This window comes from Sceloporus undulatus, chromosome 2 (genome assembly GCF_019175285.1).
Source record: "Sceloporus undulatus isolate JIND9_A2432 ecotype Alabama chromosome 2, SceUnd_v1.1, whole genome shotgun sequence".
In the NCBI taxonomy this organism is placed as follows: Eukaryota; Metazoa; Chordata; class Lepidosauria; order Squamata; family Phrynosomatidae; genus Sceloporus; species Sceloporus undulatus.
Genome location: NC_056523.1, coordinates 318,939,454 through 318,953,683, shown reverse-complemented (window position 1 = coordinate 318,953,683; position 14,230 = coordinate 318,939,454). Strand labels below are relative to the sequence as shown.

General features: G+C 40.9%; 1 protein-coding gene across 3 annotated transcripts in view; it reads left to right on the top strand.

Annotated features, from left to right (window-relative positions):
* Window positions 1-13,548, top strand: part of MAPK4 (mitogen-activated protein kinase 4) — a 121,846-nt gene extending 108,298 nt beyond the window's left edge. For all 3 annotated transcript variants that reach the window (XM_042455501.1, XM_042455499.1, XM_042455502.1), the window contains 3 exons: window positions 6,975-7,136; window positions 9,446-9,647; window positions 11,476-13,548. In XM_042455501.1, the coding sequence (XP_042311435.1) occupies window positions 6,975-7,136; window positions 9,446-9,647; window positions 11,476-12,163 (1,052 nt within the window). In that variant the 3' untranslated portion in view covers window positions 12,164-13,548. The remainder of the gene's footprint in view (window positions 1-6,974; window positions 7,137-9,445; window positions 9,648-11,475) is intronic.
* The last annotated feature ends 682 nt before the right edge of the window (window positions 13,549-14,230 follow it).

The following is a 14,230-nucleotide window of genomic DNA, read 5'->3' as shown; positions in this document are numbered from 1 at the left end:
GATGCAGCCGTTTCAGTTAAAGTGGTGTCGTATTGCATTATTTCTACAGTCTAGATGCACCCTAAGTATCCCTTATCTGAAAATCAAAAAGCTGAAATGCTCCAAAATCCAAAAATTGCCCACAAGGGTGGTTGAGATAGTAGCACTTTTGCTTTCTGATGGTTCAGTGTACACAGACTTTGTTTCACGCACAAAATTATGCATTTAGACTTGGTTCCCATCTCCAAGATATCTCATTAAGTGTCTAAAATATTTCAATTAAAAAAAAACTGAAATGCAAAACACTTCCAGTTTCAAACATTTTGGATTCTCAGCCTGTACCACCTTCTTGCATATAAAGCTGCTGTTTTAGCTATATAAGCAATAACACGCAAAGGTGAATATTGGTGGTAGAAGGAGTCATGCTGTCTTTGTACATGCAGGTTCTATTTTCAACCATGGTAATAACTCTCAGTAGGCCTACCTTAAAGCGGGATTAGGCTCAGCGAAGGAAGGTGTGAAAACTGGAGGAAGAAAAAACAGCAATTTAAGATACACAGATGACGTCCTATTACTAGCAAAAAATAAAAATAATTTTAAAAAAGATTTGGAATGACTATTGATGAAAATTAAGGAAGAAAGTGAAAAGAAGGGTTACAGCCAAATATTAAGGGGAAAAAAGTTACATAACTTTAAAATGGGCAATGAAGACAACAGAATTGTTATAGATTTTCTATACCTTGCCTCAGTCATTAATAAAAATGGCGACTATTGTTCAGACATCAGAAGAAGGCTATGACTTTAGGTGTTGCCACTCCAGAAATTAAAGCACTTTGGCATTAGTTTAACTGCCATGACTTATTCTACATAATCCTGGGATTTGTAGTTTGGTGAGGCACCAGAGCTATCTGACAGGCCAGGCTGAATGCATCACCAAACTGCAAATCTCAGGATTCTGTGGGATAAGCATGACCATTAAAGTGGTGTTAAAGGGCAGCTATGGAGAAACGAGATGAGATCCTCAAGTGTAAAGATACAGCATTAAATATCAATGTCCGAATCATCTCTGCCATAGTCTTTCCAATTTCTATGTACAAATATGAAAGCTGGATGGTGAACATAGCTGGTAGGAAAGAAATCAATTCATTTGAAATGCAATGTGTGAGGAGAGTGTTGTGGAAACGATGGACTACCACAAAGACAAATAAATGGGCTGAGAATAAATCAAACCTGAACTCTCAGTAGAAACCAAAGTGACTGAACTGAACCTGTTGTGTCTTGAGATGACATGACTCACTGGAAAAGGTGATAAAATCCAAGTATAACTAGGGCTGACCCTGACTTTGTGGATACCAAAATCTGTGAATGCTCAAATCTCATTCAATATAATGACATACCGGTAGTGAACTGGTGTCCCTTGTATAAAATAGCAAAATCAGGGTTTGCCTTTTGGAATTTATATCTTTTTGGAATATTTTTAACCCATAGATGGTTTAATCCATGGATAAAGAATCTGTGGATATGGAGGACTGACTGCAGTTTGCCAGCCAAGATGGCTTGGCTAGAATGCCTTTCTTCAGGCATCTTATATAGTTCCTTTGTGTAGGGATTTCCTTTTGTATGTATGAATATTCAATCACGTGAACTCCTTTCTCCAACTGTCTTCAGTGGTACAGTCCAGATACTCCTTTAGGAATAATCTCAGCTGGTTTACAGTTTGATCAGAGCTTGGACACATTGCAATTTTTGGACTACAGTTCCCTAGCCAGCAAAACCAGGTCAGGCCGGCTGTCAGATTATGGGAATTATATGGGTGCATCTACATTCTAGAAGCAATGCGGTTTGATACCACGTTAGCTGTCATGGCTCGATCCTACAGTATTTTGGGATTTGTAGTTTTGTGAGGTACCAACCCTCTTTAGCAGAGAAGGCTAAAGACTACAAATCCCAGGATTCCATAGGATGGAGCTACAGGATTTAAAGTGGACTAGGACATCATTATTTCTACAGGGGAGATGCACCCATAGTTTCAAAAAAGGATAATGTTCCCAAGCTCTGCATTTGATCGTTGTAGAGGGTCATCTCATAGATCAGGAATACAGATAAAATATAAATTACCTTGGAATCCATTTTGGGTGGGATGGTTTTTTAAGGCTTGGATAGTGGGAGGCAGCATGCGTGCACATTCTTCAACACCCCTCCCAACAACCCCCAGCAGCAACCAGGACTCACATCAAGAGATGTAGTCTTAAAACAAATAGTGGAGTGTTTTCACACCATGCTGAGGACATGCTTCTCTATCCAAAGAAACTACAGGGAGCAGGGGGTGTAAGTGATGGAAAATGCTTTTAACCACTGAATCAGATGATTGTTTAAACATAACTAGTGGATCCCTCCTGTGAACAAAGGAAAGTCACTCACTGGCTTGTGTACCAAAACAATGAATTGGCCAGATCCTGGAACGATGTAGATTAGTCCTCCCCAACCTGCTTCCTTCCAGATGTGTTGGATTACCTTTTTTTTTTAAAAAAAAATTAAATAAAAGCCTCAAATGTTGTAGTTTTTCTTGGAGAAAAGCCCCCTGGACATTTCGATTTCCCCCTTCTGTACCTATTCTTGAGGGGAGAGAGGCAGGCTAGCTCCAACTGCCTGCCTGGAAGAAGAAAAAGCCCTCCTTCCGACCACCATCTTGAGGGGGAGAGAGGCCTGTTATGTTTTATTTTGACTTTGTATTGTACTTCCTGTTGTACACCGCTTTGATCTAATTTGGAAAAGCGGTATATAAATAAACATTATTATTATTATTATTATTATTATTATTATTATTTATTCTAGCTCAACAGAACCCTCTTTTTCAGATGTCAGTGATTCAAAAATGGAGCTATGCAACTCATTTTTGTTTTTGAATCCTCATAGGCCAACATTTGGGAATATGGAAGCATTTCCAAGAAATAAAGCCTCTATCCGGTTCCTTGGGTAGCTATTAGAAATAGGACATCTCAGCTGCTTAAATAATAATGAATCCAGATATGAGTTTGTTAATTATTTAGATAGCATTAATGAGATTCAAACAAAAAACAAACAAAAGAGTATTGGGGTAGTTATACTGACGGTGTAACTTGGACATTATTAGCTAATGGTCCTTGGGGGGAAAAGAAATACCCTAAGTAACATAGCCTAATGAAATCTCCTTGCCTTACTTTTGTCCTTGAGCATTGACGTGTGATGGTTTGCGTTGGGAGCTAATTCCTAAAGCTTGGGGAAGGGGAGGCAAGCCTGCTCACAACTCCTGCTGCCTTTGTTTTGTCATCTCCTTTAATAAAAACCTTTTTCTTTCTATGAGCCACTTTAAACTAAGGTCAGAATTCCTTATAGGGAATACCCTCCTGTTGGATGGGTATCACAAATGAAAACCATAAAATGGGTAGCCATGCAGCATCAGAATATGGTCAAGATAGCAAAAGTTATTTATGAGGAAGAATGGAGAGGCTAGAAGAGGCTGCAGCATTTTGCTTTTGCCTGAGTCTACTGGGCAGGTCAAGACTTTGTTGCCCCCCCCCCCCCCCAGTCCTGTCTCTCTGCTGCATTAGGTGAGTGAACAATACTTTTTGCACTTTCAGTTCAGTCTGCATCAATTGAAGTAAGCGGAGGACAATGGGGAAAATAGGGGGGTAGGGAAACTGAGACATTTTAAAAGCAGCAGGAGAAGTGGGATGGCAGATTATTAATCGGAACTGTCACTGTGAAATGAAGACAGTTAGAAAGTACATACAGATCTTGGGTCGGTGAAGAAGGGATTTTCATGGGGCTTCAGGTTTGAGAGGCTCCAGTTTTGTGTGTGTATATGTGAGTGTGACTGTGTGTGTGGTAGGGTTTGCAGTTGAAGATTATCTCAGGCCCTGAGGTTTCATGGCCAAAACTTGAGACTAAGGTTAATCTCCTGTAATGTTACAAGAATCAATTGCTGGTGAAGTCATTAAGCACAATACATTAAGTGTCAACCACATTTCCACAGAGTATGCCATTGAAAAGGAAAGTATCAAATCTATCAAATGAGGAAATATGCATTCTTCAAGGCAGGGCTCTCATCCTGAGATTTTTCATCATTGGCCTGATGAACCCAAGGCTCTGAGATCTGGAAATTCTGGTGTGTGTGCCAAAAGTCTGTTGCTAATCATGGTCTTCCATGCCCCATATTAGCTATTTGTTTTTCAAAAATAACTGTTACATGCTTGCATTCAGTTAACCTCACTGGGCTGCCTTATTAAAATCCAGAGAAAAATATCATTCTTTTATCTAGTTCTGTTTCTAGTTTGACCAGCTGCAACTTTATAGATTGGATACTTTGAAAATGATGAGCCTGGGTCCACTGGCATCACCTCCAAGCTCAATGGCCCATTGGTACACACAGCACATTCCCCATATTTACTATGCCATTATATTTAATGGGATTTGCGCATCCATGGATTTTGTGCATCCATGGAACCAAACCCCAGCAGATACCAAGGACCCACTGTACATATGAAAAGCATCTACAGGCTAAACATGAGTCAACAGTGTGACGCAGCAGCCAAAAAGCCAATGCAATTCTAGGCTGTATCAGCAGGAGAATAAAGTCATAGTAATAATAATAATAATAATAATAATAATAATAATAATAATAATAATTTGTTTTATTTATATACCGCTATTCCAAAGATCATAGTGGTGAACAGCAAGTAAGCTAATTAGCAAGTAAGTAAATAGTACCATTCTATTCTACTTTGGTCTGACCTCACCTGGAATACTATGTCCAGTTCTGGGCACCAGAGTTCAAGAAGGATATGGACAAGCTGAACTGTGTCTAGAGAAGGGGGACCAAGATGATCAAATGTCTGGAAATCAAGCCTTATGAGGAACAGCTTATTAGGGAGTCAAGTATCTTCAGTCCGGAGAAGCAAAGACTGAGTTGTGATATGATAACCATCTTTAAATATCTGAAGGGATGTCATGCAAAAGATGGATTATGCTGGTTTTCTGCTTCTCTAGAGTCTAGAACAGGAGACCATGACCTTTGATTCAAATTCAAAAATAAGAGATTCCTCCTAAACATTAGGAAGAAATTCTTGTCTATAAGAACATTTGACAGAGGAAAAGACTGTCTCAGAGGGTGAAGGAGTCTCCTTCTTTGGAGATCTTTAAACAGATGCTGGACAGTCATTCTGACCTAATGGCTTTAGCTGTATATTTCTACATGACAAGGGGTTGGACAAGATGGCCTTGCAGCCCTTCCAAATTTAAAAATTCTACAATTCTATGATATTAGAATGTTATACTCTATTGAAATTTTACCCCACTAAGGCCAGCATCCTTTTAACGACAAATGCAAAGCGTAAGTTCACCTTATATGCCTTGGGGGGGGGGAGCGTGTTCTGGAGATTAGCATTCCCTTCCACCCTCTGCAGTGACGAAAGTACTCTGGCTCCAGGTCTCATGGTTTTGCTTCAACAGCCTACAGCAAAACTGTAGATCCTGGGGTTTATGCATGGGGAACTGTAGTAGAGTACTGTCTGGAGAACTGACCATGTACACTGACAATGTTGGATCTTGCCCCAGGTAACCTGCTATTTATAATGGAAAACATCCTATTAAACACAATATTCACCAAACTGGGAGGAAAGTTTACTTGTATAGAGGATTCAAGCATTGTGAATAGCTTTGTTGGTGGTTTATCATGGGCACAAACAGTTGTTGTCTTCCACCTAGTGGTAAAAGATGGCATTTTAAACAGTGTAAGCATACAGTACAGTCCACTCTGATGAAGAAACACCTGCTCTGTATTATGAATATTTGTCAGTTTTGCATGGGGGCCCTGGTTTGATTGATTGATTTTGGATGTTCTGGAGGAGGTGAGGAGACCCAAGACTTTAGGACAGTGAGCTGATATAAGATAAACAAAGCACTGCCGATCCTGTACGCTAATCCTCTCTGCCTCGGAAATGTGCGTCTGTTGCCATCCCTTCACACCTCAATGTTGCCACCTTGGAAAACCATTTCAAAGTGAATCCAAATCCATTTCAAAGAACTTCAAAACCATTTCAAAGTAACTTCAAAACCATTTTGTGTTTTCAACTCCTTAGAATCTGCTCCCAAAGCATAATTTTGGTATAAATACAGTCTACCCTTCCCTTACGCAGGGGATCAGTTCCAGACTGTATGCTCAAGCCCCATTTAAATGAATGGGGCTGGTGCATGCAGCAGTGCAGTAGCGCATGCACACCATTATCCCATCCAGGGCACACTCATCCTTCTTCTGGAGCAGCTTTCAGTGTATGCTGAAAGCCATGTAAGGCGTGCCCACGTATAATGCAGGCGCACAGTATTGGTACTTTTCAGCAAGTCCCCAGTTCAGTCCAGTAGCAGGCACAAACTCTGTCAGTTTGCTTGACTAGCACCTCTATTGCTTGCCATTCCCACTTACCACAAGAGCGATTGAGTCCTCTATCTTTTCTCGGAACTAGTTCGATAGGAATCAAGATCCAAATAGGTAATCATCACTGTTAGTGAAGCCTTACATCTACTTCCCACCTTTGATTTCTATCATCCTTGTGTGTGTGCATGGTTGTTTCCTTGACTGGTGTGTTTATTTCCCTTTTAAATAAAACTCATTTTAATTGAAGACCAACTTTTTGGACCCCATAAAAGTTGGGATAGACTAAGTTACGCAGTAGCTTGGCGTCTTCTCTGGACATCAGAGCCAGGAGGATAACACTATCTCAGGGGTTCCTTGACAGGATTTGTTCAGAGGGTTTTTTCCTTCACCTTCTTCTGAGAATGTGACTTGCCTAGTGTCATCCAGTGGGTTTCTATGACTCAGTGGGGATTTGAATATTTAGACGTAGCTCTTTCACACATGCCTCACCTGGCCAATAATGAAAATACATGTATGGCAAGGTTTGAGGTTCCTTAGTTCCCAACAGTTGTTCCTGTGAACAGCATCATCTGTGCTTGTTTAGGAAGCCATGAGTTGGAACAGATGCAGCTCATTTTGGAGACCATTCCCGTTTTCCATGAAGAGGACAAGGAAGAACTGCTCAAAGTCATGCCGACGTTTGTCAACAGCACCTGGGAGGTGAAGAAGCCCTTGCGGAAGCTTCTTCCAGAGATGAACAGCCAAGGTACAGTGGGTTATGTATCTGGAAGGATTCAAGGATAGGCTCCTTTGCTGAAAAATATTTATCTCCCAATGCATAAGCACCAAACTCAGTTGAAATTAGATTACTGTATATACTCATGTATATCTAGATATTTTAGTCAAAAATTGCCCTCAAAAAACTGAGTTGACTTATCCATGGGTCAATGTCAGTACTGTACTTTAACTCTTATTTTAAAAGAAACCATCCTCTGGTAAGAGTATAATTGTCCTGGGAGCACTGACTCCCCTCTATTCTGTGTCCAGTTCTGGACATAGAGTCATAGATGTGGAGAAACTGGAGTGTGTCCAAATGGTGAAGGGTCTGGAAACCATGCCCTATGAGGAAAGATTTTGAAAGCTGGGGATGTTTAGCCTGGAGAAGAGAAGGTTAAGAGGTGATATGATAGTCTTGTTTAAATACTTAAAGGGATGCCATATTGAGTAGGGAGAAGCTTTCTGCTGCTCCAGAGACTAGGACCCGGAGCAATGGATGCAAGCTACAGGAAAAGAGATTCCACCTCAACATTAGGAGGAACTTCCTGACAGTAAGGGCTGTTCGACAGTGGAATGCACTCCCTTGGAGTGTAGTGGAGTCTCCTTTCTTGGAAGTCTTCAAACAGAGGCTGGATGGCCATCTGTCAGGTATGCTTTGATTGAGATTTCCTGCATGGCAGAATGGGGTTGGACTGGATGGCCCCTGTGGTCTTTTCCAACTCTATGATTCTATGATTTTTTTTATTCTCTCATCCATCTAGCCTTTAGGGTGAACACAAACAGTTATGCCTGCTGGAATTCTGCAAGTTCTTTAGCATTATTTTCCTTTGATTCATCATTTACATGCCCCTTCATCCTTTGTTACATGCCCCAAGTTTTACCCTTGACTTATGCACAGGTCCTATAAAACACCATAATTTTGGCCACAGAATCTACCCCCAACTTATACATGAGGTCAACTTATAGTTGACTATATATGGTAAATATCTCCAGTTGTGTATATTAAAGAAGCAGTACATTCTGGTCCCAGTGGATAGTCCAGTCCTGTCACAGGGCCTTTCACAACAAGGATGGTGCCACCACAGAAAAAAACTGTTTCCTGTGCTCACCAATATAATGGACCGTTGGCCCTCCATGTGTTTTGGATTTCATTACTCCCAAAGCTCCAGTCAGCATGACCAATGGCAAAGATTCTGGGAAATCTGAAATATCTGTAAGACCAACGCTTGTGGACTACTAATCTAGGTCAGGAGTAGGCAGCTTGATGTTCTGGAGCATAGGTCCTACACTCACTAATCACTGGTTGAAGCTGAGGGAAGTTGTTATCAAACCTTTTTTGAGGGTAACATGTTTCTTATTCTCGGACTACGTGAGTTTGATGTTGCAGCAGTGCTAAACTTAAACTGATGTGGACCTGGTCACACCTGGTTGGGAGAGAATTGAAAAGCTCATGCAAAGTAAGAGCCAGTTTTCTATAGTGGTTACTGTGTCAAAATAATCCGAGGGAGACCCATCCCATTCATCCATGATCCTTCCTTCGAGGTTTTTAAACAGAGGCTGGATGGCCATTTGTCAGGAATGCTTTGATTTAGATTTCCTGCATGGCAGGGGGTTGGACTGGGTGGCCCTTGTGGTCTCTTCCAACTCTATGATTCTATGATTCTAACAGGTGACCTATGGCCAGTCACCATATGTAATGGATCCCCTATTATTGTGACTCTACAATACCAACCCTAAGACACCTATCACTCAGACTGTCTCACACTTACTTTGCAGTAAGCACCATAGAACACATTTGTGCTTATTTCTGAGGAGGTATGCAGAAATGAGGAGGTATGCAGAAATAAGCCCCACTGTGTTCCATGGGGCTTACTCCAAGTGTGATAATGTGTTTAGTAATGCAGTCCTATGCATTCATACCCAGAGATTAATACCACTGAATTATAAGGAATTTGTTCCTAGATAAGTGTGTTTAGTGCTGTCGATTGCTTTGGATTACATTCCCTGTTTCTGTTTAGCTATCTCTACTGTGGACCCTGCCCTATTTTTAAGAGGACTAACGTCTGCAGGACTCAGTATCCTTCCAAAGCCTACACGTCATTCTCATTAAGTATAATTAGAGTTCTACTTTTGACTCAAGGGCAATTACACCCCATAATTAAATAGAAATAGAGCTTTAAAGGGTATGTCATCTGATTTCAGACAGTGCTATAATGGTCTCATGAAACTCTCCATTTAGGAACCAGATCTGTTCTTGCCTACCTACAGCTGGCCTGATTATTTATCTGCCACTTGCAGCTATTGATTTTCTGGAGAAGATACTGACATTCAATCCCATGGACAGACTGACTGCGGAGATGGGGCTGCAGCATCCTTATATGAGCCCTTATTACTGTCCTGAAGATGAGCCTGTTTCTCAGCATCCTTTCCGCATTGAAGATGAGATTGATGATATTTTGCTGATGGAAGCCAACCAAAGCCAGATGTCCAACTGGGAGAGGTACATTTATTTATTAGACTGAGGCATGCGGATGGTGAAATCAAGAGCAGAATTTCACTTCTCTGAGAATCACAGGACTTTAAAAAAATTTCTAGTCCTTACAGATGCTAAGATTCACAAGAAAGTCTATGGCAGTGCCTCAGAAGCCAAAAGAGTTGTTGTATAATATTTCCAATGGTTGGAAAGTGGGCTTTTCCTTCCCCATGACTAAAAAAACCAGAATCATTTAACATAAGCTTTTATAGGCTTGGTCTAATTCCTCAGATCTCAGATTTAGAACTTCTTCTAAACAGTTAGTCTCAAAGATGTCACAAGATCCCTTTGCTTACTGATATTCAAGACTAACATGGCTATGTGTCTGAATAAAAGCAAAATAAGTTTCATCAAATAGTACATTTTATAGACTGCTATAGGCAAAATAAGGTAAAATTTGAAAATATGTCCTATCTTCATTATCTGTAATGATACAAACATGAGTGGATTTTATACTTAGAGACCAGCGGTCATTCCAACCATGCTAATATATGCAGATTTACTTAAAGAATTAATTTAACACATGCTGTCAAAGAATTCAGTTTCTTTAGATTTGAAGTGGGGAAACCTTGTTCTAGGATCAAATTTTGCTTATCTATAAAAATCCCAGCGTGATATTAGCTCAGGCAGCTGCTGCTTCTTCTTCTTCTTCTTCTTCTTCTTCTTCTTCTTCTTCTTCTTCTTCTTTTGCATCTTACTGCATTCAAATGAGGATATAATGGTGGAAGGAGGATAAGCTCCCTGTGATCCTTAGAAGGACAAAAATTAAAAACAGAAGGAGTAAATATTTATTGTTATATGCCATTGATTTGCATGGACCTTAAGAGAGAAGAACAAAAGAAGGCCGTTCTTTACCAGTACACAACCTGTAATGCTGTAGTGCAACCTGTAGTGCATTTTCTAAGAGGTTGAAAGGTGATAAACAAACATTTTAAATAAATAAATAAAACAAAATACAGGTTGAGTCTCCCTTATTTGGAATTCTGAAATCCAAAATATTCTAAAAACCCAAACTTTTTTCATGAGTGTGAGATAGTGACACATCTGCTATCTGATGGTTCAGTGTATAACTAATTTTGGGTTGGGACAGACTAGCAAAATATGCCAGCTTCCTGGTGGCTTGGGGATGTGGTGTACACACAACACATGCCCCCAAGCTGGCAGGAAGCCATTGTTAAGCCACCTGGCTGTTTACTCAGTGGCAGGTTTTCAGCACACTGGCAGCATGGCATTTAAACACTGCACACCGCAGGAGCATCGAAAAGCCGTAACGGCAGCAGAAAGGGCACCCTTTTTCTGGCACAAAAAGGACTAGCATTTCATCGCTTCTTTTTGCACCAGAAAAAAGCCAGATCAGGGCCATGGTGTGTGAGTGCCACAGCCCTGATCCAGTTCTCAAAGGGGCTGCATCATGCTGCCCCTTTGGACCGGTCTGTTTTAGCCTTTTGTTTTATGCACAATATTATTAAAAATATTATATAAAACTACTTTCAGGCTATGTATATAATATATGAAACATAAATGAATTTTGGGTTTAGCCTTTGGTCCCATCTCCAGGATATCTCATTATGGACGTATATACAAATACAGATATCCCAAAATCCCCAAAAAAATACTCCAAAATCCAAATCATTTCTGGTCCCAAATGTTTTGAATAAAGGAGACTCAACCTGTATCTGTACATTGTTTTGAGGGGAAAATTACAAGAAGAGGAACCCATATGTTAAGGAGGTGGGTTAATGCATATGAAATGTTTACCTGTATGTCCAACACTGTCATCATTTTGAACAAATAGGTATCAAGTGAGTTTGTCTTCGGATGTGGAATGGAAACATGAGAAATGCCATGATTTGGACGAGGTGCAACGTGATCCCCGAGCAGGATCGGAATCCATTGCCGAGGAAGCTCAAGTGGATCCTCGAAAATATTCCCAGAGCAGTTCAGAAAGATTCCTGGAGCAGTCACATTCTTCCATGGACCGAGTATTTGAAGGGGATTATGGACGATCATGTGATTACAAAGTGGGGTCACCTTCCTATTTAGACAAGCTGCTATGCAGGGACAGCAAGCTCCACCATTATTCAGAACCCAAACTTATCTTGGACTTGTCCCACTGGAAAAGGGCATCTATTGCACCCACAGCAGAGATAGCTTTGGAAGAGGAACCTTCCAACCTTTTCTTAGAGATAGCCCAGTGGGTGACAAGTACGCAGACGGGACTTGATTGTCCCAATACCGTTCCAGAGATTCAAGAACGAAGTTTGCCATCTTCACCTCACCATCTCCAAAGAGAATCCAAGGAAGTTGATAGCAAAAGTGACCCTCAGTTTGACTTGGATGTCTTCATTTCCAGGGCACTGAAACTTTGCACGAAGCCTGAGGATCTTCCGGACAACAAGCTTAAGGACATCAATGGTGCATGTCTAGCAGAACACCCAAATGAGATTGTACAGACAGAGGTGTATCATAAAGAGAGATGGTAAAAAAAAAGACCAAAAATAATTAACCAAGGTTCTAGTAATCTTAAAAATTCTTCCATTTTCATGTGCTACTTACCCAATGATGAATAGCAGTCAAGGTTTGATCACACATGGAACATGCTGGCTTATTATCTAATGTTACTGAAATCCTTCATGTTAAGGGCAACCACAAGCCAAAATCCCCTTTTGAGGCCTTGGCAGGAAACCTAAAAGGTTTCCCAAGGTATGACTGAAATGTAGGGATTCTTATGCTGCCTTAACAGTCTTGCCTTTTTGCTCTAGGGGACATGTTTTGGACATCAGCCTCCAGTGTAGAGATGTCCTGCAAAAGATGTTAAACTTTTAATTTTACAGAGGAGTGTCAAATCACTTTTGCTTTGAGAGGCAGGAAGGTCTGAGCCCTCCTTCACAGAACCAGGCGCCCCTGTTTCTTAGTAACATCACAATTTGATATGGTGCTTTCCCATGTATTTTCAGTCTTCATGACATTTGTAAGGCAGGGCAGTACTACTGCATGCATTACAAACTGCAGCTGAGAGACTGTGGCCAGAGCTTGAAAAAAGTACCCTTTCAAGTTCTAATTCTAAATTTGACTCACAGTGAGTTTATGTTTGAAGTGAAAGTTGAAATGGGGACCTTCAGCCTTCAGCCTTGAATTCTTTATGCTTGTTTAGGGAGACTCCATAAGGTTAGCCCAATGTATCTTGCTGTTTCAGATGGAATCCAAAATGACATCCCACCTACCCAGGTCAAGATACATAACATTCAAAGCTAGCCATTTTATTCTGGCATCTAAGGTAGAAAATCTCCTAAATCCCTCTTCTCTATTCCCGATAGTGCAACACTAAGAAATGGGATAATTATCAATTTGCTGCTTGAGATGGTTGCCTCACTTTGCCTAATGGTAGGGCTGGACTCAGAGATGCATGTTTTGCATGGAGAAGGTTCTAGCTTCAGTTCCTCTCAACTTACCTTTTACATCAAGTTAGAAGAGTTCATTTATTAGATGACAGAAAATAGAACCTTCTCCTGAGATAATGAAGAGTCACTGCCAGTTGACATGGACTATACTGGGTCAAATGAAGAAATAATCAAAAGGGAACCATCTGTCCTTTACCCAAAACTTTGTGGGTAAAAAATGCATTGACCTGGATCCTATTGTGCCATTATAATTTTGCAATTACACAATGAGGGAGGGGATGGGCAAAGTGAATTTGCCCTCCAAAAATGTCCCCAGCCACCATGTAGAATGTGAGGAGGGCATTTTCACTATGTTTTGCTCCTCTGGGCCATTTTATACCTGCGAGAGGTCTTTTTAAAAAACAGAAAGTGACTTCTGGTTCCTTTTCTGTTATAGAACAAGGCCTCTTTTGAGCCTAAAATGACGGGGGGGGGGGGGTTGGCAAAAAAAACCTCCTCCCCCCCCCGGAGGGTTGGGGGTGATGGGGGGGGGGGGGAACCAAATTTTAATTTTTTTTAATGGGAGGTGTGTGCAATGGGGTTGTAGCTCTCCAAGAATTCATAGGGGTTATGTGACCACCACCACCCACCCCTCAGCTCTGACAGTTGCTCGCCCTTGCTGTATGTTTTCATGCAGGTGTTTTTGCATGTTTTCATGGTTTTGCAACAGATGTCGCTATTTGCACAATGGTGCAATTCAGTGTAAATATGCTGGCGGAGGGGGTTCACCCCATCAATTATACTGGATTTAAAGTATTGAAACCAGTGAATAGGAAAGTGCATGATACAGCAGCCTTATTGAAACTAGATTAAGTACAGTGGTACCCCGGGATACGAATGCGCCGCCTTACGAAATTTCCGGGTTACGAAAAAAATCCATTTAAAAAAACTGTTCCGGGTTATGAAGGTTTTTTCGGGTTACGAAAAAAATTTTGGTGCTTTTCGGCGCTATTTCGCACGAAATCGCGGCTTTTCCCCATTAGCGCCTATGGCTTTTTCGGCTTACGAAGCATTTCGGGTTACGAAAGCGGCGGCGGAACGAATTAAATTCGTAACCTGGGGTACCACTGTACCTGAATAATAGACCACCTAGGATCTCCATACTTGTTG